Raw genomic sequence first — 23,807 nt, forward strand, 5'->3', positions numbered from 1 at the left:
GGCAAGAAATATGCGGAAGAGTGAGCGCAATAGAGCTTCTATTAAAAGGAGAAATTTCAACTAAAATAGCTTTTTAGCTGCTGTGATATACATACTACTAATTTTAAGGTCTCGGCCCGTAAGCCGTGTTTAACTCCCGCATACCATTTCCCGTGTTGTCCCCAAAAGTCAACGCCAGCCCACCTATGTGTACGCTCCCTCAGTCCTCTAGACACTACAGCTCTCATATCTGGCCATCGGCCTCCAAAATACATGATCTTGCCAGCTCCTTCGCCAGCCCATATCTCAATATCTTTAATACATCACCACTCGTCATCCCTGCTGTGAGACCCTTCCGCCAATCCCACCCCCTGTGCAAGTTCTCCTTCACCAAAACACCGCTACCTCCAATTGATTTCTGTAGCTGAGACGCAATCATCGAGCTGCCGACCATCGAGAAGCTGCTTGTGCCGCTCATTGAAGAGGTGGATTTTTTCAACAGGTCCATAGGTGTGGATCCTTTCATCCCTTGGGTTGAGGCAACAACGGTCTGGAAGAACTCGTCGCATGCTGAATATACACGTTCAGAAACAGTCTGTAGATCTTCGATTGCCTTCAAGAGAGAATCGATCTGAGAAGAGGTGATGAGTCGCTCTTTCTGGTTGACGAAGACCATGGATTCTCCGAGTAGAGCAAGTAAGAAGTCGACACTAACAACGGCGCCGCGTTCTTCGTCGTACAACCCACCTCTGATGTTGTCGTCTGAGCTGGTTATGACGGCAATGAGGGCTGATGCAGCTCGTGACTTCGTAGAAGATGCCAGTGGCTTTATTTGTCCACTGGAGTTGCGAACTTCTTCATCACGAAGGGTGTAGAATTGTCGAAGCGTTGCATAACCGCTCAGCATCGTGTGGATTAGTTTTGCAGCCTCATAGTCGAGTCGCGATATCTCAGTTAAGGCGGCCTTCGGCGAGGAGATGAGGCGTTGCAAGTGATCGTCTAGTTCGTTTTCCGGTGGATAAGCCACGGAGTGAAGTAGTGAAAGTGATATAAGCAGGTCGAGGACATCCTTGACCTTGTTCTGCTTGTGGGCCAAAGAATAATACCATATAGCTTCACCATATTTGTGCGTATGGTCACTGAGGGAGTTGGCGTATTCCTAAACATCATTAGAAATCGATATACCACAGTTAGGGAGTCTGTCTTACCTCGGCCACATTCTCGGAATGGACGGTCATTCCAATGTCGTTGAGGAGTCTCCAGAGCTTGTCGACAGTAGGGCCATCTTCAAGCGGCAAATCTCCAATCAGGCGACCAACCTCTTTTTCGGAGCGCTCGGCAGAGTCCAATCTTGCAAGGACTTCAATAGCAACCTCCCAGCTTTCACGGGCAACCCTAGGCTTGTTCTTATCCGTATATTCTAAAGTCCGACTTTGCTCGTAGAGGGCTTCGGCATAAGCAACCAGAATTTTGGTTTTGGTATCTTCAGATTGTTGCGATGGTAACTGGTTCAGCCCAAGAAGGTCCATATCATCCTGATCAAGGCTATCGCTCATCCCAACGCGATTCTGAGCTGCAGTGGACGGTAGCCAACCTGTGACAGAGGCAACCTCGACAAGTGCGGAGGCAACCGGAGACGATAGTGACCCAAGAATTCCAAACGCGGATTCAATGTCGGATTCGAATACAGCTGCTAATCCCACCTCGATGATATCTGCAGTATTGACGTGGAAGTCTGTAGAATCCGAAGTCGCAAGATTGAATGCTTCTGTTAATTGTCTTAACGGGGAATGGGGCTTCGTCTGTTTTCTGTGTGAACGACCAAGGGCGCCACGACGATCGTTCTGGGGTTGACTCCACCAGATCATAAGACCAACTGTAGCCTCACACCAATCTTGGGCATTTTCAACGATCGAGGTGACATCTCCAAGCATGAGATTGTACATGGATGTGAGATTTTGATAGACTTCCCAAGGTACTCGGCTCTCTGCTTTTCTGGCAGCTCCGGTGTACGATTTTGCCATGGAATACATTCCAAAATTCGAAGCTTCAAACGCAGGTGGTTCTTCTTCTTCCGGTTGGTCTTTTCCTTCTGCAAATCTCCTAAGGTTCTCCAGTCCCTGACTGGCTTTTAGGCGGAACAACGTCCAGTCGCTATTTGTGGTCTCCCAATCTTCTCGTATTCCAGGGCAGTGACGTAGTACGTCAAGCATGTCTCCTGTGACCTTTTCGACATTTATTAAGGCTCTACCACTGTAACCACCTGAATCGGGGTTCCTGACATCGGCAACAGCTTGTCGTGCATGTTCCCATCCTGCGGTTTGCAAGGCGTTGGCTACCCCGCGAACACGGCCTCGGAGAAGGCTATTAACCACTGTATTCCAGAACAAGCGGTTATGAGTAGGGCTAGGCCTTGAACTCAGAATGACCGAGAGCTGATTTGGGTACGGATCATGGTGCTCGCCCATCCATTCCAGCAATACTTGCGGGACCGATTTTAGTGTCTCCTTACCCTCTGACTCCGAGGGATTATGTAGACTCAAGAGAGGGATACCCAAAAAGTAAGCATAGGCAAAACCTGATGCTCCTGGGCCAGGTCCGATTGCAGTTGGATATTCAGATGCCTTGTGGGGTTTTGTTCGTTCGTTGTAATCATCCCACAGTTTCAAAATCTCGGTGGGGATGATCGTAGTCACCTCAGTGTGCGCTTGTTCATCCTCGTTTCTTCTGATGCCTTCTCGATAAAGTCGAGCTATGAGGGCCTCCGATTTGAGAATAAGATCGTCTTCTTCTTGGATTTCAGGCGGATCCATTTGAGAATAGAAAACCTTTGCTATGCGTGCGAATGTGAAATGCTCAGGATCGTTCGGCCCAGAATCTTCAATGGACCTCCGGAGGTCTGCTATTTCATCGCCTGGGCCTCTCCCTAAAGATCCGGATGATCGAAAGTCGGACTGCCCATAGCCGGTATTCCTGGCCCCATATCCCGGAATCGAATTGTCGAACCCAGGCAGGTCTTGCTCATTTCCATAGCGGTCTTCGTCCATTTCATCAGCCATACGGGAGATATCGTCTATTGAATAATCGCCCCCTTCGTCAAGTTGATATTCAGATGCATTGTTTCTTTCGTCATAGGTGTATTCGGCGTCTTGCTCGAGCCCAAAGTCGGAAGCCCTGAATTCGTTGCTAAGACCCGATCTTTTGTTCCCAGCAGCTTGTCCAAACGAGCTGAATGCGGGTAGTGGTGGTTCGGGGCTATCAAATTGAGGAGGAGCCGGTGATCTGCCAAAATTGAGAGGTTGTAGAGGCTGGTTACTGTCGCCGAAATCGAGTCGCGAGCTCCCTAGCATGCTCGAAGGTGGTGGTCCGACTGGAGTGAAGGAGCCTGCTGACGAAGGTGGAGGAGGGCCAGCTGGTGTTGTCGAAGGGTTCGAGGCGCCAAAGGGATTAAATGCGCCATCCCTTCGCCTCTCTGGTGTTGAAGGCTGTGGGCTGGAGGAGTATGAATCTGGCACTCGAAAAGAAGGCATGGCGCAAAAGCAACGGGCGCTCGATGACCCTTAGCTACGCCAATATCTGAAAGTTATGCAGTATATTTCGCTCGGCGAGCTATTGCAGTGTGTTGTGGGTTAGATTATTGGAGTTTGCGTTGCTTCGTTTGTTTACAACGCTGCAGGGTCCCTGTTGAGCGCGTCTAAATTTCAATATACTCGCGATGGATGATGCGCTTCGGCAGAACAGCGGCAGTCAAAGTTTGCTATGCCAAACTAACTCTACACCACCACCCAATCTTGAACGATTGATCACTATGGAACAACCACTAGTTTAATCTAAGAACTCTCATAATAAGAACAATATACAGATATGTTCTATTTTCTTCGTGATTAGCCACAATCTCAAGGTGGGCTTTATAAACTTCTATCTAATCTCCGGCTCATGCTCTACGTAAATAGAAAATAGCTCGATCATATGCCAAACATCAATTACGCTTCTCACAATGTGACTTGAAATAATCATTCAAAAGAATATTCAGACTAGGCCCTGCTGAAACTTGCTCTATTTCGTACTTCTATACAATACAGAGGGCTCTTTGGCTACTCCATATGGACCATTCAAACGATCCAGCCTGATATAGCCCATATATTCACACCCAAGCACAATCTACAACCCCTCTCTCATGGGACAGACACCGTTTATGCCTCCTCACCATGCTCAGCACGCCCTGGCTTCGAGTTCAGGTAGTGGTTCCTGTTCAACACTTAGTTATAGTCACGGATATGAAGGTCGATCTTCCTACCTCTGGATAGCCCAGTCCATAGCAAGGTATGCGACAATGAATGGAGGTGCGACGTAAAGGACCTGGGCGCTGAATCGCCTCCAGGTGTTGAAGAAAGCGGCGTGGAGAGCTCCGGCAAGAGGACGCTGAGCGTTAGCGCTCAGGCCGTAGTAGACGATTCCCTTTTGCTTTGGGGTACCTAAGAAAACGCTGTATTAGCCACCTAGTCTATTACTCCTCCTTGCGCGGCCGTTATTCTCCCAATGCCGAAGTTGTATATATCTCGAGCTCGTTGTGGTGCATCCCGATATGCCCCGACGTCGCCATTTCCACATCTCGAGATCATTGAGTGATAGAGTGTCCCATACCGAAGTTGCCCCAATCACCGATGTACCTGCAAGAGATATTTATTAGCATACGAAGTCATCTTAACCACTGCGTATCAAAGGTGCAAGTCAGGCAGGACTACTGGTCAATCCAGAGCCACCAGAGCCACCACCCCTCCTGTCCTGAATTGATGGGGATAAGGGCCAATGCTTACCTTCCGTACTTTCCGACCTCAGGGCCGCCGCCGCCGAAAAGAGCTTGAGTTGGGCGCATAGTGAATGATGTGTTGGAGTGGCTTGAAGAAGTTTGGTCATCGGCTCTCGGATGGATGAGCGTTCAAGATCTTGCGACCGCTTGTGAGGCGCGCCAAGCCGCAGCCCAAAATGGACTAGCGCGACCCATCGAAATTGTAACGAGCAATGCCAGTACGATCAACCTCAAAAGTGTAGCTCCGAAGACATACTGGACGCGTTCAACTACCACTTCCCACGACCTATCCGAATAATACTTCAAGATGGCGCAAGCACTCAACACCCTGTATAAGCTTGCCATCCCTCTGGCTGTGGGAGTTTCTTTTGCCCAGGCCTCGATATACGATGTTAAGGGTGGAAGCAGAGCCGTCATCTTCGACAGACTGGCTGGTGTAAAGGAGGATGTTATCAGTGAGGGAACACACTTCTTGATTCCATGGTTACAAAAGGCCATTCTCTACGATGTGCGAACGAAGCCACGAAACATCTCGACGACAACCGGATCCAAGGATTTGCAGATGGTCAGCTTGACACTGAGAGTGCTCAGCAGACCAGATGTTAAGCAGCTGCCCAAGATTTACCAGGTATGATGAGACTCCAGCATGACGCGTATGGGATGATATCTAACTTGCTACAGAACCTTGGACAAGATTACGATGAGCGTGTCCTCCCATCCATCGGAAACGAAGTCCTCAAATCCATCGTCGCCCAATTCGACGCCGCAGAGCTCATCACCCAGCGTGAGGCCGTCTCCAACCGCATCCGCAGCGACCTCCTCAAGCGTGCCCAAGAGTTCAACATTGCTCTTGAGGACGTTTCCATCACGCACATGACCTTCGGAAAGGAGTTCACCCGCGCCGTCGAGCAGAAGCAGATCGCCCAGCAAGATGCTGAGAGGGCACGATTCATCGTCGAGAAGGCCGAGCAGGAGAGACAAGCAAACGTTATCCGTGCTGAGGGAGAAGCCGAGTCTGCCGATACTATTTCAAGGGCCGTGGCGAAGGCAGGAGATGGTCTCATTATGATCAGAAGGATTGAGGCCAGCAGGGAGATTGCACAGACTTTGGCGGGCAACCCCAATGTCACATACCTACCAGGAGGTGGCGCAGAGGGCAAGGATGGCGGCAAGTTTTTGCTGGGCTTGAGATAAACAGTGTTGACAGAACTAAGTGTAATAGTAGTATAGTAAAATGTATAGCATCTCCCCTGGGTCTTCTAACAACCGTCCATATATCTGGCATACGCGTAATTGTGTAGTTTCTATGAAACTGCGGAAATATATTGGGGATACGTCTTCGGTGAGGTATTCCAATGTATTTTGAGCCCTAGCCTTCAGTTAGACTCCCAGTGCCTTGATACGGAGCCATTGCGGCTTGGTCTTCAACGGGGGGTTCCATCGAGATAGGGCCTACAATGGGGGATTTCATGACTTGATCCAAAGATATTGGGCTATGATCATAAACTGTGATAGATATATATGTGAGCATATAACGTTCTGGATTCTGTTTTATATTGTACGAAATTGATATTGCCATGGCGGTAATTTATATAACAAAAATTAAAATATATAAATTTCATTACAGAATAATATATCGGCTCTTTCAATCAATCCGTTCGCACCTCCATAGACATTATTCAATCCTCTTGCATTTCTAATGGCTCAAGCCAACCTTTCTACTTCCAGAGTTTCTTATTCACCATATCCCTCGCCCACTCTTCAACATCGGACGTCTGGATCCTCTTCTGCATATTAAACGTCTGCCCCTCATTCCAACTCATACCCTTCCCCTTTCCAAACACGACCCTATATTTCCACAACACATTCTCCGGGTCCTTCTTCAACTCTCCTTCCATAAACTCAACAGGCCACTCCTCCCTCTTCACCGGCTTCCCCACAATATTCTCAACCACATTTGCAAGCCGGCCATAGCTAATCGTCTCCCCCGCCGTATAGACAACTTGATTCGCAATCCTCGGCTCTGCAAACACAATCTCCGCAGTCAGGATCCCAATATCCTGTGCCGTCGTGACAGTAACCTTATTCTCCCAACTCCCCAAACACCTAACAATCGTCCCCTCTCCACGCTCGCCATTGAACACAACAACTCCAAAGCTCGGCTCAAAGAGGAAGTTGGTAAACATCCCCGTGCTAACAATAACCCATTCTGTAGCGCTCTGTCCGCGCAGCAAATCTCTCACATCAAGCTGCTCATCGAATAGATCCTGAGCTGAGCCACGACCAAGGACGTCATAGTCGACGCCAAATTGCCATGGGAAGAAGAGCTTCACGCCTCCCTCTAGAGCGGCCTGGGCTATCTTCATCTGCGTCCCTGGTCCGGCGATGAAGCCGGTGCAAGAGATGACGGTGTGATAGGGGGCAAAGAGTTGGGCTAGCTCGGCGGGCGAGGATTGAACGATGTCGCCTGGAACTAGGGTGATTCCTAGGGCTTGGATGGCCGCGACATCGGCGGCTTTGCTTGGATCGGTGGAGTTGATAGTGGAGGGTCGCAAAAGGACGTTGATTTGTGTATCCTTGCTGGATGGGTGGGCGGCGAGGCTCTTTAAGACTTCTGTGCCCAGTTCGCCAGCACCAAGGACCAAGATGGAAGACATGGCGGGATGGGCCAAATGAGGGCTGAGATGGGCTGGATAAAGCCTGACGGTTGAACCTGAAGATATTGAGAGAATGTAACTTACTTATAGCAACAATGGCAATTATGGAGCTCGTGTGAAATAAAAAATACTTGCTTGATCGTCGCGTCAAACGCGGACTTTGGAGATAAGACATTGTGTTTGCAGGACACTAAGTTACATCAAGAAACGTGATTATTCAGCAATTTATTTCGAGACTAGATCCAGGTTTCGAACCATATATCATAATAATAGGCATCAGCAGTGGTCGTCATTACTCGTTGCGTTGCTTGCTAATTCATTTCTTTGCCCCCAAAAATGTTATACAGCTGCGGACTGTACAGCTACAAATGAGGAAGCTCATCTCTCTTACATAACCACCATACCCTACCATTTCTAGCCCCTGAACGCCTAACCATCATTGATACGGGCATAACCGCAACTCGGGTATCTAAAACCTTAGTTTTGGCATAAATGCAACTATAAAGAATGCCGCAAACATTAGCCCAAAAATCCATGCGTAAAGCATCATCCGTCCCCACCACCCCTTCCCCTCGCTCATCTGCCGTAGATATCCCATGCGCTTGCTCGCAGCTTCTAGACCAGTCACATTCCTGTCCAATCCCTCGCCTGCTCGATCTACCGTCTCTTTCTCCGATTCCAAGGTTTGGGAAAACGATTGTGACGAAGCCTTTAACGCCTGCGCCATGGATAAGAGGGAGGTCGTGAGCTCTTCTTGCTCAGCGCGGTGGTGCTTCATGAGGGATTCTGTGATTGGGGCGGAGGTTGAGGAGGAGGTAGCTTGCGCAGTATCGACGCCAGTAGTGGCTTCCCCATGCCGCGCGCGGAGAGCTGAGGGGAATAGTTCGTCGCGGGCGTTCTTCGGTTGAGATTCGGTTTGGGATGCTTGGGCAGCAGCTCGGCGCTCTGAGAGAATCTGTTGGTAATCGGCATCATCGTCATCAGTCGTATCGCCGGCTGCAGGTGTATGGCTGTCGCCTATGGATTCGGATGGGGTGTCCTCGCCCAGGAGATCTTCTCCCTCAGAGGAAGCATTGTCGTCGTACTCTTCGCCAGCCTAGACGCATCAAATATTAGCCTAGTTTTGGACAATATAGAAGGGTTAGGGGGGTGAACGGGGCATCATACTGCGTTCAGCTCATGTAGCCTTGCATCGAGTGCATCCAACTGCTGTTTTTTCGCCTGAAGATCGCTCTGCGCATCTTGCTTGTATGGTTGCGGTTTTACATTAGGGCTTTCCTGGCCCAGGCGCAGCAGCAACGTCTTAGCATATTCTAGATTCTATACAACATATCATTAACGTGTCCAAGAAGTACTCTACCGCCGCGGCAACTTACAGCTTCCACCTTGCGCCGTTCAAACCCCGAGGCTCGCAAGCGACGTGACGTTTCCGCATCCGGTTCCAGTAGAGTATTTTGAAGCCGCAATATTAGACGGGTTAAGTTTAAGGATGTATGATCGGGAGCCCTTGCTCCTGGGGTGGAAAGCCGCGCCATACTGTTTATCTCTTCTCAGGAACTACAGGCGTTGTCGACATGGTGGTTATGCTGTCATCATATGTGGCTTATTTGGAGTTGTGGCTGAAGTGCTTGTGGCTCAAGATGCCTAGGACTGGTCACGTGAGTTATCATCCGCGAAGCATGCTACCACAAGCTCCCGGCCCCATTCCCCTCCCCCATTAACTGCCGTACTTTGCCTTACCCTACTGACTCGTGGTGAACATACAAGTGGGTTATAACAGCTAGGATTAGCTATAGTATTATCATTATCACCGTCATAGCACTCCTGCCTCATTACAAACAGTACCAGCAAGACTCGACAACGCACGATGAGCCCTCTTGAAGGCATTGTTGAGCCCAGTGACTAAGGTGCATGCGACGAGGCTCAAGAACTTAATCCACCTGACTGTCCTCGTGGAAAGTGCTGAGCCGTCACGAAAGAAAGGCGAAAGCTCGAAAGCTGGAGCACACGACGCATTCACGCCAAGCCCTGTCCAGTCGGATGGTTTCTTCATCTCCCCCACCTACCTGCAGACGCCAACATGGTGACAACCGCCGGTTCAATCACCAAAATACAAGTTTGAGTAGAGTTACCAAGATGCCTGCTCATGCGGATGGATCAATATGGAACTCTGTCGACGTGTGCAAGACACCCATTCAACCCACGAGCTGAAAAAGTCCCTTTCCATTGGAGGTTGGTGAAAGCCCTTTGAAGCACATTTTGACACGGGCCGCATCAACCGCGGCCAATTGCTTTCAATCAAGGTGTGAGAAAAGAGGGGGTGGTGGCCACTCGACCGAACCGTGGCAGCCTTTTGCGAAGTATTATTGCTGACAAGAGGCGATCAGACATGGTAACGCCTCATATTGTTTCTATTGGCGACAGGTCTCCGGCTGGTGTGAAGTTGTGGGAACAATTGTAATTGTTTCGCTGATATCGCTGCCGTCACTGGTTTCACTCCCTCAGACCGCCTTTTCATTTTCCTTGTGGTTGGCAGCGAGCGGAGCACGAGTGGAGCACAAAACGGGAAGTCAACTCTGCATCTTGTTGCACTTGTACCCTTCACCAGGGTTCAGTCCCACTAAAACTACTTGTCCCCTACGAATCACGGATCCGCGCGGAACGGATCACCGCGGGAGAGCGGGCGGACGGGAGAACCCATCATTTCGGAAGGATTCCCTTTCCTGGGTTTTTGTCTTTGTTCCACCGAAACGAAACATTTCCAAGGCACGTTTACGGGCGCATATTGGTATATCAAAGTCTCGATATATGCGTAATATGGTCATTTCCAAGCAATAATCAAACCATATGCGAGAGATAGCACTCTGCCACAAATGTCCGCGGCATTTTCCCAGTCCAGTAGCGGGTTGGCGTCGAGTGTGATTGACCAGAGAAGACCGCCTTGCACCTGCCATTTCAAACTGGTTGGCTGATGTGCGGCACTAATGGCTGACCAGCTCCATGCAATGCCAGCAGTAGCCTGTCCTCAAGTCGCCGAACTTCACTGGCCGCAGAATATCGACCGCGCTGAAACCAGCACATCTGCATTCTGAATGGACATCTGTATGTTCCTCATGCAGTTCATCTCGCAGTCACATTTAGGGAAACGAATGAGCTCCCGCTTAGCCTGCCTGATTCGTGGCTAATTCGAGCGAGTGAGGTGAGAGTTTGGGGACCCTGCGGCAAGTTGGACAACGCACTCCCACACTTCATTAAAGCGCACGTCCACCTTGTCTCACATTACGCCGAGTTCACAAGCGAAAGATTCCTTCCCACATCCCATAAGTCGCGCACTTCCCATTTTCTTCCCCCTCCGTCCTTTTCCTACGAAAACCTCACAGCATTCCCACCATTTGGATAGTATTCATCCATTCTATACTATACCCACTTGGCCTTTGTACCGATTATTCCCATCTGGACATCACCACACTTAGCCGGAGTCTTACATACCACGGACAACATCTACCACTCTTCTAACCACCTGGAATTCCATTTTGTTCTTTGTGACTACAGCCAGGGATACCCAGCACCAAACAATCCGGAGGTCGACCCATAACTCGCACCATAGGACATGACTACTCTTGTTGCGACTTCATTTTTGCCTGATATGATGGCCAGACACAGACTGCAAGATCACACCGACGACGGATCGGCCAGGTATATGGACGTTCCGTTGAGGGATCAATACAGTGAACCGTTATGGTTACCCCAGACAGTTGGAGGCCCACAGAACTTCCACGCACCCAAAGGATACCACCAGAATCCCCAATCTGGTGTAAGGAGCCGTACGTCCCAAAATGGAACCCCTCCAGGATTAGATGACAGCCCTTTCTATGGCAACATTTCGCACCAGTGGAACCAGACTACCCCCCCTTATACCATGGACGAGATGGCGCCGCTATATTCAAAAACTTCCTTGGAGACCATGGTATCTAACACAGACCTTACTTCCGGAAGTGACCATCCCGGCACATTGGATTCCTCCTACTCTGTATCCTCAGACCACTTGGACACTCTTGATTGCTCTTCGAGTCTATCTGATACTGGTCTTTATACAGACAACACAAACTTTGTGAAAAATGAATTCAGTGAGTTACAGTTTCTGGACGAAGAGGAAACCAGAACCGGAGCCTTTCATACCGGCCTGAGTAATGGTGATCACCGGTCGCCAAGCCATATGGTCCCCATTGCCAATGGATCTCCTTCGCACATATTTGCCATGGGAACGGACGAGAGCATCTATACCACAGGATCAGAGATTATGCCACATTCCGTGGTTACTTCCGGAGCCCACACTGGAGATTATAACCCGGAGTTTTCCTGGATGTCTGGTGACCATACCGGCCCAAAGGTCTCATCGCCCACATATTCAATTTCTGGCCTGTCAATTCCAATGTCCAGGAGAAGCAGCGCACTCGATGCCCTGCCAGCCTTTAATGGCCAGTCTCCCAGGTTCGTTCACCCCTTGCCCTGTGCCTTGCGTTCACATCTTAACACAATACCCGCCATTAGGAGCTCCAGGAAATCCATGGTGCCCAACAACAGGATTGACGAGGATTCCTACCCCAAATTTGGCGCCGAACCCTTGGAATTTCTCGAGGATCGCTTCAGTGACCGAGGTCGCCGCAATGGCGAAACTTCCGAAATGGACAATGTTGCCCGGGATCACCCATATTACCACTCTGCCGTCCTCGGCCCGGATAGATTATACCACTGCCCATGGGAATCCATGAACCCTCCTTGCAACCACAAGCCCGAAAAGCTCAAGTGCAACTACGAGTACGACTTTATTTTACCGCTCCTATGCATGTTCTATACTAATACCACTATCGTAGCAAATGTGTCGATTCCCACTTGAAGCCCTACCGGTGCAAGGTCCAATCCTGTGGAGAAACACGCTTTTCGTCAACCGCCTGCCTTCTTCGCCATGAGCGCGAGGCCCATGCCATGCACGGACACGGCGAAAAACCATTCCTCTGCACCGCAGAGAACTGTGACCGAGCCATCCTCGGAAATGGATTCCCTCGTCATTGGAACCTTCGTGACCACATGAAGAGAGTACACAATACTGTACCTGAGCCAACTGACTCGGACCAACCCACCAGACTGCCGCGCAAGCGTAAGACCAGCTCTGTTGATGGTAAGATGAGGAAGAAGAATTCTGCCAGTTCCCCTCCCAAGGATATCCCAGCGCCACAACCAGTGAACAATGAGCCCAGTCCGGAGGACCAGTTCCGTGAGCACCGTCGCCAACTCATGTCTGCCATGGAACTTCTCAATGACCCAAGTGATCCGGAGGCATTAGCTAAGCTCCGCCGAGCCAATACTTACCTCAAGGAGATGGCAGCCACTTCTCAGAAGCTCGCCAGGACCAACAGCCCCACAGGTTGAACAACAAATACCCAGGATGCACGAAATGGTATGTTTATAACCTTATGCTCGACGCGGTTCATTCTCTAACCCATGTTTCGTTCAACAGACCAAAAGACTACAGTGAATAGCGGAGCCAGACCGCAGGATTTTCTTGACCTTGCATGGATATTGCCAGCCAGGAGATGATCTGCCTTGTTCCCTATTCTATCTACAGTCATGTTACCAGTCATGCACAGAACAGTTCTAAACCTACAAGACCATTGGATGCCCAGGAATACACGGTACAGCCATGGAAAGAAAACCTAAATCCCACGAGTCAGTACCAGTCTGCTCGTGGGAGGACAATAGACCCGGACAAGGAGCATTAGGATATCAGCCACGAGGATCTACTTTTTTACTGCATTGTCAGGATTATAGAGTATGCCCAAGGATGAAAGAGGAACCAGAATACGACAGAGCGCGGAGCCGATTCGTGGAGAGGTGCTCGTGACTTAAAAGCCGTCTGTTGCTTATATAGTTAGCTGGGTTGGAGGGACATGGAGGATGGATGAGATGGACGGAGCTGAAATTTGGAAAGATGTTTTTGTATTTGTTTTGATATTTTTAGATAGATTGCATAACTATGCGTGTGTTTTTACAGCATGGTTCAACGTTCAGTGGGTGTGTGTGCCAATGCCAGCGATGAATAGCTTCAAAGGGTAAGTTGATTATATTCGCCAACCTACAACACATCTAAACGCCTCGGGTATCTCTTTCTATCCCATAATTGATCCTTTATCCAACCCATGGCACCTTTTAAATCCTCCATCGCTCTTACATCTCCTCAAAAGCCGCATTCAAAAATCCAATAAACCCCTCTCTGACTCTTCCCGCGCCGCTGGGTTCAAGCCGTTGCAGTTGAATATACTGTCTCCTCAACCTCTGCAGCACCGGCACACCCAGCTTAACCTGCGGAAGCGCCAAATCCAACCCCCCCCTCTCCTCGGCCTCATCGTCATCCCTTCGTCCCTTCTTTCCCGCCAATCTCGCCTTCCTCTGCGCCTCCTCCTCCATATCAATCACCCCCCCTTCCTCCCCCTCATGATCCTTTACCCACTCTAAAATTTTACTCACAACCGCCTGGGTCTCGCGATCAAGCTTATACAAATACCCCTCCTCCACATGCTTCGTCGCTATTGTCGCAGCATTAGGTCTCACCACCCCTCCTCCCAAAACAGCCTCCTTAATCGCCTCGAAATCAATCTCTGCATCCTCCCAGCCAACTGTGAAAAGAGGACTATCCCACCTCACCATCCCATTAGGCTCTTCATACCTAAACACCAGATTATCCCACGTCTCCTTCTCATACGGTTCCCCCGCTCCTTCCTCCCCTCGTTCTCGCGCCGCAAGCCGCGCCTCATTCACACCCCTCGCAGTCTCCACCGGTGTGCCCACATGCACCACACAGCACGGCGTGCGCAACGCTTTCGCTTCGCAGAATAACTGGTATCTCCATCCCTTAATGTAGTTCCCACCAGCCGCGTCGCAGATCACAAGGTCGTTGGGACTGAGATGACGTTTCACCTCCGCATACACACGGGCGCGAGCATCTTTTTCAGAGGCGTTGGCGGAGCGCTCGTGTGCGCCGGCGGAGGAGAGGTCGTAGACTGTGTGTGGGATGGCGAGGGAGGTGTCGGTGATGTGGTGGATGCGGGGGGGATTGGGGAGGGAGGAGAAGTAGGAGGCGAGTTGGGTGGCGCGGTGGGTTTTGCCGGCGGTGGGGTAGCCGGTTATGATTATTAGCTGGAGGCGGGGTTAGTTGGGGAAGGTATAGGGGGTGAGAGGGGACATACAGGCATTATGAAGGCTTTGGGGGCTGTGGTGAGGAAGTTGGGATGGTGGTGGTGGTGGTGATCTTTGGTGGGGTGAGGGGTGGATTTTTGGTGTTTGTGTGGTTTGCTTGGCTGATAAGAAATTTTGATAGCGAGATAAGTGGAAGGCTACTATCAATTTCAAATATATGGACAACCAACGTTTAAAACCTCATGTATTCATGCATAACACAGTTTTATTTATGACGACTCAAGCTAAATACTTCCCCATCCATAACCACAGCCCAAGTCTCCAACAACATAAAAGTTGCTCCTTGTGCGTATATTTCGTTCAATTGCGTCTGATGTGTACAGGGTATATCATAGGATCGACGTTCCTATCCAGTTCCCAGCCAAGCATATCCAAACATACAACCGAAAGATCCTCTTCCTTCCAAACTCCATCACCTCCCAGTGTCCGCGAATAACAAAGCCCCATACCACATTTACATCATAACACAGCATGCCTTCTCCAACTTGGCCAGAACCTTTGGAAGCATCTTGAGAGCCAGCTTCTCGATCTCGCCCTGGCCGCCCTGTTGCTGCTGTCCTTGGCCACCTTGCTGCTGTCCACCATGCTGTTGCTGCCCACCACCCGGGTATGCCCCCTGTCCACCCTGGTACCCTCCCTGTCCACCTTGGTATCCTCCCTGTCCCCCCGAAGGCTGCTGCTGCGGCGGCCTGACCGGCGCTCCACCCTGGAGGTTGACATACAACACGCCCTCATTGGGTTCGGTATTATACTGCAACCCCAACTCCTGGCACACCTTCTCGACCCTCGGCTTAATCTTCTGGATATGCCCCGGGGAATGATTTCCCTTCCCCACAATCACATGGAGATGCGTCTGTCCCGTACTCCTCGCGTACTTAATCCTCTCCTCCACAATATCCTCCGCCTCTTCGACGAACTGTCCGTGCAGATCAATCGTATCAGCGGGGACCTTGCCATCGGCGTTGTTCTCACGGAAGATGAACTCGGAGGCTTGCTTGTTGTAGGCGGCCATCTTGGCGGCGTGCGCTTTGCCCTCCTCGGAGAGCTGCTTGGCGGCAGCGCCATCACCGGCAGAGTAGGCGTCCTTGGAGCGCGCAAAGCAGTTGGAGCGCTTCGAGGCTTCGGCGCGCGCGAGGTCGCGGAGGCGGTCGTATTCGACTTCGGCATCGTCGGCACGGGAGTGGTTAAAAGCTGCGCAAGGAGTCAATAACGGGTTCGCGAAAGCGGGGGATGCGTTGGGAGTTCTGCAAGGGGAGGAGTGAGCTGGGCGCATTGCGACGTACCTCTTGCTCCAAGGGAGCCGCCGTGGCTAACTGGACCCATTGCGTGTGACATTTTGACTTGGGGGTCGAGAAATTTCAATTCTCAGCGGGTGAAGGAACGAGGGCGGAGAAGACGAATCTCCAGGGATGAACAGACGCGGTGGGCTGGTGAGAGGTTGGACGGATGCGAAATTCCCTTATTTACTCCGCAAACCTGGGAGGGTCTTCTTTCCCTGTACTAGTCGGGGGTACTATGGTAATTGGTTGGCTTGGCGCGAGTAATGCAGGGTTTGTGCCTCGCTAATCTCAGGTCCTAGTGGCAAATCAGTTCGCCACCAGCGCTCGGTCTGGACTAGGCGGCTGTTCCTGATAACGTCGTATTAATGGGGATCTTATATTACAATATGCGAGTAACTAACACATACGACAGTAGACTCAATATAATTGGGCATCACTCGTACTCTGGACCTCCACCGCACTTCAGAGCGTGCTTTCCCCCCCGGGGGCATACTTCCGTTCGAGCCTGCATAAGAGCAGGCTCCTGTGCTCTTGGTCTCCGGAGCGTCCCCAGAGCACGCTCTGGAGCGCTAGGACGCTACAGAGCATTTCGGAGTACCAGAGAATTATCCAGAGCTCCATCTCTCCTGTGCCATCATACGATCGTTCTCCAAAGTATCAGGGCTTCCCGGGGAAAGAAAAGGGCCGGAGAAAAATAGGAGTCATGGTAAAGGGCCGGGAGGAGGATATCACAAGTTTGAATATAAAAATTATATCACGGTCACAAAGACTTGATCTACACGATGCATTTATATTGATCCTGTCTCAGAATAACCTACGTCAAATCAATGACTCTGATATAAAATTAGCTTATGTATCACAGACTAGAAGGAAACACTTACATTCTTCCCTCCAAAGTCCTATCATGCATCTGCCTAAACACCTCCTCTAGCTTGTCAATCTTTTCCACTCGAACCCGCGTCTTCACAATCCCTCTCGCCGCAAAGTCTAGGATCTCGATGGCCTCCCTCTGAGATCCAATCGTTGACCCGATAATGTGTGCATTCGCCGCTGCAATTATTCCTGGGCACGCATTCGATATCGGCAGGGGTTGCCCTTCCGGCATACCAACACAAACCATAACCCCGCCAAAAGACAGCATCGGGAGAGCCTGGCTGTACGCTTTGTTACTACCTGCGCACAAAATCACGGCTGAGGCGCCGAGACCGCCTGTCACTCGTTTGACTTCCTTGGCGATATCCTCGTCGCTGAAATTTGTCATGTCAAGAAACACTTCAGCGCCGCACTCTCTGACGAATGCTTCCTTTGACCCATGGTCGATTCCAATCACTCGATATGCCATGGCGTGTGCTGCGATCTGAACGGCGAGATGGCCCAACACCCCACCGGCGCCAGAAATCACGACCCATTCACCGCTTCTGGCATTGCATTTCCGCAGAGCCGAATAGGTTGTCAACCCGGCGCAAAGCATTGGTGCTGCGTCTGCGCTGGCAAGTTTCTCTGGAATGGGAGTCACGTAGTTAGCTGGGCTAAGGACGTACTCAGCAAAAGTGCCGGGCGTGTAGTAGCTAGTCAGCCTGAAGTTAGCACGTTCAGAACTCAAGAGCTGGATGATATTACCCAGAGATCTTGCGTAGTGTGCAGTGACCATCAAAGCCTCTTCGGCATCGGTCACAGGTTCCACACACTGCTGTAGCCCACTTGATGCCAACACGATCACCGACCTTCACGCTTCTGGCATCTGCACCAACACCAAGTTTCTCTACTATACCAACACCTTCGTGACCCCCAATTTGACCAGCTGCGGTAGGAAATGGTAACGTAGTCCATGCATTCGTCATGATGCTCAGATCACTGCCACATACTCCCGAGTGCTGCGATATATTTGAGCGTGTGACTCTAGGAACTCGAAAGGTATATCTTACCGTTAGACGCACAAGAACCTCGCCATGGCCAGGCTCGAGGATTGGAAGTTCAACAATTTGCGTACTGATACTTCCTGGTTTGTCTATTGGATTGTTAATAAACCAAATGCGTGGGTTATGATATTCGCTCCGCGACCCATTACTAACCATAAACGGCAGCTTTGTACGTCTTGGGGACATCGACGATCTTTGCCTCTGCCATAATTGCGAAAGATTAGATTTCTACTGATTCAGATAGTCGCTAGTAGTATTATGATATCGTTCTCCCAGGAGGACTCGGATTATCATTTCTCGCGATAACCTAGAAATGGCACGATTGATATAGGATATATAGAAGGTCGTCCATTGCCTTTGCAGGCAGGTCAGCTGCAACTAATCGAACTGCGTGGGGTGTTGCGGACATCGTACTCATAATCCCGTTGTAATTGTTGTAGGGAGGGGCGATGTCCGATATCATTGGGGCCGGTGTCCGACGAGATTGCGCGTCGTGTGTAACACCCACATCAGGTGTCGAACATCAAGCAATATAGATCTCGATAACCAAGCTCAATAGCACCTGGTATAAAAGAATTAATACTCACCAGATAGCCTCTATCTATAGAGACTTATGCTCTTAGGAGCCTCGATTTTAAAATGACGACTACATTGAAGGCCATTCCATGGCTGGCTTACCACGCCTATCCGGTTGCCATTTGTACTGTCCTGATTTTAGTTGTTTTACCTCGCGTTTTACGTGCTTTGTTATCTCCAGTTCGCCAAGTCCCTGGGCCTTTTCTGGCTAGGTTTACGCGTCTATGGTACTTCCGTCAAGTGTTTCGTGGTGACTTCCATCAAGTTAATATACAGCTCCACCGCAGATATGGTAAGTGAGCGGTTGGGAATCCTCAGCGGTCATCTAATCACTATACCAGGCCCAATTGTTAGGATCGCCCCAAACGAATACAGTTTTGAAGACCTGCAGGCTGTCAAAACGATTTATGGCCATGGCACAAAGTTTGTCAAGGTTCGTCACTTTTCTAGCTGGATCTTTCACTACCTTATATTGATACTACATAGGCACCTTGGTATAATGCAAGTGGAGATCCATCTAAGCACCCTCGCATGAATCTTTTTACAGATAGGGATATGAAGAGCCATGCAGACAATCGTCGAAAAGTTGCAAACCTTTACAGCATGACAGCACTTCTTAAGATGGAACCTTCTGTCAACTCCTGTATCGAGATTGTTCTGCAAAGATTTGATGAATTTGCTTCTTCAAAGCAACCTATCAACATGCACCACTGGCTGCAGTGCTATGCATTCGATGTCATCGGTCTTATCACATTCTCGCGTCGATTCGGATTCCTTGACAAAGGAGAAGATATTGAACAGATCATGAAGACCATTCATTATTTTCTTCAGTATTCTACTCTAGTTGGCATATATAATGAATGGCACAAGTATCTTTTCGGTCTCAATGCAATGGTACGGTTCAAGGGAATGAAAAATATTGTTGCATTCTCCCTTGACCGGATAAAGAGAAACAGTGACCGAGATAAAGGAGAGGGTGAGTTAGAAGAAGATTTTCTGTCTACAGCTCTTGCTCTACATCGAGCTGCGCCAGATAAATTCTCCATGGGTGATGTCATCTCTACTTGTAGCGCCAACGTTGGTGCTGGAAGTGATACCACGGGCATAAGTTTAAGTTCCATCCTATACTATCTTGTACGGAACCCTCTCACACTTCGCAAACTGCGGGCAGAAATCGAAGGAGAAACACAGCGCGGAACCACCTCCAGTCCTATCACATTCCAAGAGGCTCAGAAGATGCCTTATCTGCAAGCAGTAATCAAAGAGTCGCTGCGTCTCCACCCTGCCACCGGCTTGCCGCTCGCGCGCGTCGTACCAGCGGCCGGAGCCGTGATTGCTGGTACCAGGTTTCCAGGAGGAACTATTGTCGGCGTCAACACCTGGGTGGCGCATGCCAATGCTTCGATTTTTGGCGACGACGCGAGAACCTTTCGGCCTGAAAGGTGGCTGGAGGATGATGAGACGACTTCGAAGTTAAACAGGTTCTGGATGCCGTTTGGGGTTGGATCTAGGACCTGCATTGGCAAAAATATCAGTTTGCTAGAAATATCGAAGTTGATACCAGAGTTAATAAGGAGATATGACTTCGAATTTATTGGAATGGATGGTGGTTTGGAGACTCAGAATGTTTGGTTTGTTAAGCCAACCAATTTCTTCTGCAAGATAATGAAACGAGAGCCTTCAAGTCTTTGAGGTTCAGGAGCAAGGGCATTTCGTCAGATAAGTTTTTTAAAAATACAAAATTGCAGATCAAGGACGGTGGAATTTGAAAGCTGGGGATTGGCACTGTATGCCACTTGCCTGGCTTAGCTGTGCTCACCTTCCTCGCCATCTAGCTCACCCTAGTCATCCTGGGACGTCCACTGTCGCGGTGCAACCGCGCTGTCAAAATGGACCCACTTTTGGGTGGTCGAGGTAGTCAGGTTCCCGCTTCGGAAAAAGCTCGAACGCGCTAAAACGCGGCTAGTCATCCCGTCGTGAATGTCGCTGCTCCCCTTTGATTGGTTGCCTCATATCGCTCGATTGGGATTGCTATCATTTAGATATCAGATTTTCTATTTATTTCAATATTCATTTCGCAACTTAGCGGTCGATTTTCCTCTGCTTGATTTATATAGTTACTCTTTTTATTGCAGATCTACCACGCCTTATCAGCCTCAGGCTTTGCGGGAGCTGTCTTTTAAAATGACAGATTTAAAAGCGACCCCAGGCAGTCCGCTTGCATCAGATGGGGATCCATGCACCGACCTCGGTCTTAACGGCGTTGCTCCAGATATCGAGAAAAAGGCAGGCCCTGGAAGTATAGAAGATACTCAGCAACAGAAAGATTCAGCTTTCAAATCTCTCGGCCTGCTCGACCGCTTCTTAGCCCTATGGATTTTCCTCGCCATGCTTATTGGAATCCTGCTGGGAAACTTCGTCGAGAATGTAGGGCCTGCACTACAAAAAGGAAAGTTTGTAGGAGTGTCTGTTCCTATCGGTAGGACCCTACCTCCAATATTCAAGTTGTGAGGCTAACAGTCTTGGAAGCAATTGGTCTGCTCGTCATGATGTATCCCATCCTCTGCAAAGTCCAATACGAAGCTCTGCACCATGTCTTTCGAAAGCGAGAAATATGGGTCCAAATCGGTTTCAGTATTGTCGTAAATTGGATCGTCGCACCTCTTGTTATGGTATGTCAGAGTTCATTGTTATGGTTGCAATTGCTGACGGACATAGATGGCTCTTGCGTGGGCTTTCTTGCCAGATAAGCAGGGTCTCCGAGAAGGACTCATTCTTGTCGGTATCGCAAGATGTATAGCTATGGTTTTGATATGGACTGGACTGGTAAGCCTCAATCTACCTCATGCAACGATACAAGCTGACCACTAACCTCTCCAGGCTGGGGGCGATAACGAATACTGTGCTATCCTGGTTGCAGTAAACTCATTTCTCCAAATCGTCCTCTTCGCGCCGCTCGCCCTCCTCTTCATAAAGGTTATCAGCCACGGCGGACCAGGAGTCAGCGTCTCATATTCGACAGTAGCAACCAGTGTAGGGGTCTTCCTTGGAATTCCCCTTGGTGCTGCCATCCTCACACGTTTTACACTCCTCAAGATTGGCGGGGAAAAGTTTTACAACCAGGTCTTCCTGAGATTCGCCGCACCTTGGTCGCTCATCGGGCTTCTCTTCACTATCCTCGTTCTCTTCGCGTCACAAGGCCACCAGGTAGTCCACCAGATCGTATCCGTTGTGCGAGTTGCTGCGCCGTTAGTTGTGTACTTCGCCGTTATCTTTTTCCTGACGCTGCTGGTCACGCATAAACTGGGCTTTGGATATAAGTTAGCCGCGACGCAGAGTTTTACAGCTGCGAGCAACAACTTCGAGCTCGCGATTGCGGTGGCTGTGGCGACTTTTGGCGCGGATAGTGATCAAGCACTAGCTGCGACGGTTGGCCCTCTGATCGAGGTTCCTGTACTACTTGGGCTCGTTTATGTTGTCAAATGGTACGCTCAGAGAAGAGCATGGAAGGATTAAAAACGTAGCATATAAATTTAATGGATAATCTCGATAAATAATTTAGAAACTGTTGTAGTTAGAATAGAGCCATACTTGCCGGCTCTGTTCACTGCAATACAAAATATATTTCTACTAAATGGGATTAATTCTAAAGTTGTAAACTTTACAATGTTTCATACCCAATAAGTCTATCTATACTACATAATTTATAGTCTATAGTTTCATAAATCAATACCTTGAATGATCCCGACCCCCTACTCTACGCTGTCTGCAACAGCATCATCCACTTCCACCCTCTTCTCTTCCGCCTCCTTCCTCGCTTTCTCCGTCGCCTTCCTCTCCTTCTCCACCCGCTCCTCCCTCTCACTACACCTATCCCCAAACAATGCAAAGTGCGGCCTCATCAAGATCGTATACTTGACAAACTCCTCCATGCAATCCACAATCCTCATCCGATTCCCACTGGGAATCATCCGACTACCGCCCTCGACGGGATCAGCCGGGCTCTCGTCGGTAAACTGCGTATAAGCCATCGGCACAGACGACTGATTCGGGATGACGAACATGCGCATCCAGCGCCCGAGAAGACGAAGAGAGTTCACCGCGTTGAAAGATTGCGAGCCCCCTGATACCTGGGCGATCGCTAGGGTTCGGCCTTGTGTGGGGCGCACGGAGCCGACGGAGAGGGGGATCCAGTCGATTTGGTTTTTGAAGACGGCAGTCTGGGGGTGCGTGTTAGTATGTATTCGCCGTAGTGGCGTGGATGTAGGGTGGAGGGGTGCTTACGAGATTCCCATGTTGCTCGGCAGAGACCCAGACATGGCCGTCGCTCCAGCGGCTGAGGTCGCGAAGCTCTTGGACTTTGGGGTGGTTGTGCTGGACGTCGTCTTTCATGGGGAGGCCGCTTGGGTCGAAGACGCGGACGTCGCAGCCGAGTCGGGAGAGGATGCGGGAGGCTTCGAAGGCGAGTAGCCGGGAGTAGGAACTAAGTGCGACATAAAAGTTAATATCTTTGATAACCAAAAAGCAGCACCTATGGTAGCGGAAAGGAAGTTAGGCGGGTAAAAGTGCTTACCGTTCACGCAGACTTCCATACAAGACGAGAACCTTGAGGCGCTCGCCGGTCATGTGGAGATCCTCCTCGGCTAGCTTCACAACAGTGCTAAGCTCCAGTTTGCTGATCCAGTCGGTAGATGTGATCTCTGGGCTGAGAAGAAATGGACGGTACGACTTGCGTATCGCCGCGTCGTCTTCTGCTTCGCTGATGGCGAGGGACCGGTAAGAGTATGCTGCATCGATGTCGATTCGTGCGACTTCTCGCGCTGCTGAAGTGTTATTCAGATCTCCATTTGTACGCATGGTTCCAGAAATGGAACTAATTAAACGGCGTCGTGGTAATTTATGGGTAAATATAGATGTTATCAGAATTGTGGCGGGTACGAATCGCTTTCGCAATGGTAGCTATGTTGAGGTGGTTGATAGTCAGTTTTATTTGCTTTATAAGATAAGGGTTTTGGTTTCGACTTACTAGTGATCTTGTAACTACTAAGCACGACATATAAGTGACTAAGTAGAAAAAAAGATATATGAGATAGTGATAGACTTGATATATAGATATATATGAGAAGCTATCGTTAAGTAGAGCATAGAATGCATTAAGCACCCCGAGAGAGATGTCATTCTCTGCTGCTGATTGGTTAGTAAGAGTTAAGCTTAAATTATGGAGGTGAAATTCTCGAAGTTCTAGGCTCATTTGGTGCATTTAGCTTAGTAATCGAAGATTTTGCGTCAACAATACCTTATCGACGCACCATACAATTCGTACAGCCTTTGT

At 49.7% G+C, this 23,807-nt stretch overlaps 12 protein-coding genes across 12 annotated transcripts; 4 read left to right on the forward strand and 8 right to left on the reverse strand.

Moving 5' to 3' along the window:
* Positions 1–23: 23 nt before the first annotated feature.
* VE01_07093 (uncharacterized protein) lies at positions 24–3,653 on the reverse strand. The gene is made up of 2 exons (XM_018276529.2): positions 1,188–3,653; positions 24–1,138 (listed from the first exon to the last, which is right to left on the reverse strand). The coding sequence occupies exons 1-2, from the start codon at positions 3,507–3,509 to the stop codon at positions 224–226; spliced, it is 3,237 nt and encodes a 1,078-aa protein (XP_018127759.1). The 5' UTR covers positions 3,510–3,653; the 3' UTR covers positions 24–223.
* A 364-nt stretch (positions 3,654–4,017) lies between these two features.
* Positions 4,018–4,900, reverse strand: QCR8 (ubiquinol--cytochrome-c reductase subunit 8). Its single transcript, XM_018276530.2, has 4 exons — positions 4,797–4,900; positions 4,624–4,649; positions 4,277–4,454; positions 4,018–4,227 (listed from the first exon to the last, which is right to left on the reverse strand). The coding sequence occupies exons 1-4, from the start codon at positions 4,853–4,855 to the stop codon at positions 4,173–4,175; spliced, it is 318 nt and encodes a 105-aa protein (XP_018127766.1). The 5' UTR covers positions 4,856–4,900; the 3' UTR covers positions 4,018–4,172.
* A 140-nt stretch (positions 4,901–5,040) lies between these two features.
* On the forward strand, positions 5,041–6,042 carry PHB1 (prohibitin-1). The gene is made up of 2 exons (XM_018276531.2): positions 5,041–5,417; positions 5,471–6,042. The coding sequence occupies exons 1-2, from the start codon at positions 5,097–5,099 to the stop codon at positions 5,981–5,983; spliced, it is 834 nt and encodes a 277-aa protein (XP_018127765.1). The 5' UTR covers positions 5,041–5,096; the 3' UTR covers positions 5,984–6,042.
* A 389-nt stretch (positions 6,043–6,431) lies between these two features.
* Positions 6,432–7,617, reverse strand: VE01_07096 (uncharacterized protein). Its single transcript, XM_018276532.2, has one exon. It carries the CDS (start codon positions 7,444–7,446, stop codon positions 6,508–6,510), a length of 939 nt encoding a protein of 312 aa, XP_018127764.1. The 5' UTR covers positions 7,447–7,617; the 3' UTR covers positions 6,432–6,507.
* A 41-nt stretch (positions 7,618–7,658) lies between these two features.
* VE01_07097 (uncharacterized protein) lies at positions 7,659–9,118 on the reverse strand. The gene is made up of 3 exons (XM_018276533.2): positions 8,823–9,118; positions 8,614–8,766; positions 7,659–8,542 (listed from the first exon to the last, which is right to left on the reverse strand). The coding sequence occupies exons 1-3, from the start codon at positions 8,979–8,981 to the stop codon at positions 7,916–7,918; spliced, it is 939 nt and encodes a 312-aa protein (XP_018127763.1). The 5' UTR covers positions 8,982–9,118; the 3' UTR covers positions 7,659–7,915.
* A 1,110-nt stretch (positions 9,119–10,228) lies between these two features.
* VE01_07098 (uncharacterized protein) lies at positions 10,229–13,523 on the forward strand. The gene is made up of 4 exons (XM_018276534.2): positions 10,229–11,937; positions 11,998–12,264; positions 12,321–12,904; positions 12,965–13,523. Exons 1-3 carry the CDS (start codon positions 11,057–11,059, stop codon positions 12,874–12,876), a joined length of 1,704 nt encoding a protein of 567 aa, XP_018127768.2. The 5' UTR covers positions 10,229–11,056; the 3' UTR covers positions 12,877–12,904; positions 12,965–13,523.
* Position 13,524: 1 nt separating this feature from the next.
* Positions 13,525–14,748, reverse strand: VE01_07099 (uncharacterized protein). Its single transcript, XM_018276535.2, has 2 exons — positions 14,691–14,748; positions 13,525–14,640 (listed from the first exon to the last, which is right to left on the reverse strand). The coding sequence occupies exons 1-2, from the start codon at positions 14,694–14,696 to the stop codon at positions 13,672–13,674; spliced, it is 975 nt and encodes a 324-aa protein (XP_018127767.1). The 5' UTR covers positions 14,697–14,748; the 3' UTR covers positions 13,525–13,671.
* Positions 14,749–14,889: 141 nt separating this feature from the next.
* Positions 14,890–16,165, reverse strand: VE01_07100 (uncharacterized protein). Its single transcript, XM_018276536.2, has 2 exons — positions 15,984–16,165; positions 14,890–15,891 (listed from the first exon to the last, which is right to left on the reverse strand). The coding sequence occupies exons 1-2, from the start codon at positions 16,033–16,035 to the stop codon at positions 15,155–15,157; spliced, it is 789 nt and encodes a 262-aa protein (XP_018127744.1). The 5' UTR covers positions 16,036–16,165; the 3' UTR covers positions 14,890–15,154.
* A 639-nt stretch (positions 16,166–16,804) lies between these two features.
* Positions 16,805–18,175, reverse strand: VE01_07101 (uncharacterized protein; the record flags this gene model as incomplete). Its single annotated transcript, XM_018276537.2, has 5 exons — positions 18,053–18,175; positions 17,906–17,988; positions 17,601–17,854; positions 16,862–17,548; positions 16,805–16,811 (listed from the first exon to the last, which is right to left on the reverse strand). The coding sequence occupies exons 1-5, from the start codon at positions 18,105–18,107 to the stop codon at positions 16,805–16,807; spliced, it is 1,086 nt and encodes a 361-aa protein (XP_018127743.1). The 5' UTR covers positions 18,108–18,175.
* Positions 18,176–18,538: 363 nt separating this feature from the next.
* Positions 18,539–20,303, forward strand: VE01_07102 (uncharacterized protein; the record flags this gene model as incomplete). The annotated part of the gene is made up of 3 exons (XM_018276538.2): positions 18,539–18,767; positions 18,817–18,908; positions 18,962–20,303. 3 exons carry the CDS (start codon positions 18,539–18,541, stop codon positions 20,165–20,167), a joined length of 1,527 nt encoding a protein of 508 aa, XP_018127746.1. The 3' UTR covers positions 20,168–20,303.
* A 182-nt stretch (positions 20,304–20,485) lies between these two features.
* Positions 20,486–22,060, forward strand: VE01_07103 (uncharacterized protein). The gene is made up of 4 exons (XM_018276539.2): positions 20,486–20,954; positions 21,005–21,147; positions 21,194–21,301; positions 21,356–22,060. The coding sequence occupies exons 1-4, from the start codon at positions 20,660–20,662 to the stop codon at positions 21,989–21,991; spliced, it is 1,182 nt and encodes a 393-aa protein (XP_018127745.1). The 5' UTR covers positions 20,486–20,659; the 3' UTR covers positions 21,992–22,060.
* Positions 22,061–22,123: 63 nt separating this feature from the next.
* Positions 22,124–23,653, reverse strand: VE01_07104 (uncharacterized protein). The gene is made up of 4 exons (XM_018276540.2): positions 23,502–23,653; positions 23,049–23,434; positions 22,760–22,958; positions 22,124–22,695 (listed from the first exon to the last, which is right to left on the reverse strand). The coding sequence occupies exons 1-4, from the start codon at positions 23,529–23,531 to the stop codon at positions 22,228–22,230; spliced, it is 1,083 nt and encodes a 360-aa protein (XP_018127740.2). The 5' UTR covers positions 23,532–23,653; the 3' UTR covers positions 22,124–22,227.
* Positions 23,654–23,807: the final 154 nt, after the last annotated feature.

This window comes from Pseudogymnoascus verrucosus, assembly GCF_001662655.1.
Source record: "Pseudogymnoascus verrucosus strain UAMH 10579 unplaced genomic scaffold scaffold_42, whole genome shotgun sequence".
NCBI lineage: Eukaryota > Fungi > Ascomycota > Leotiomycetes > Thelebolales > Thelebolaceae > Pseudogymnoascus > Pseudogymnoascus verrucosus.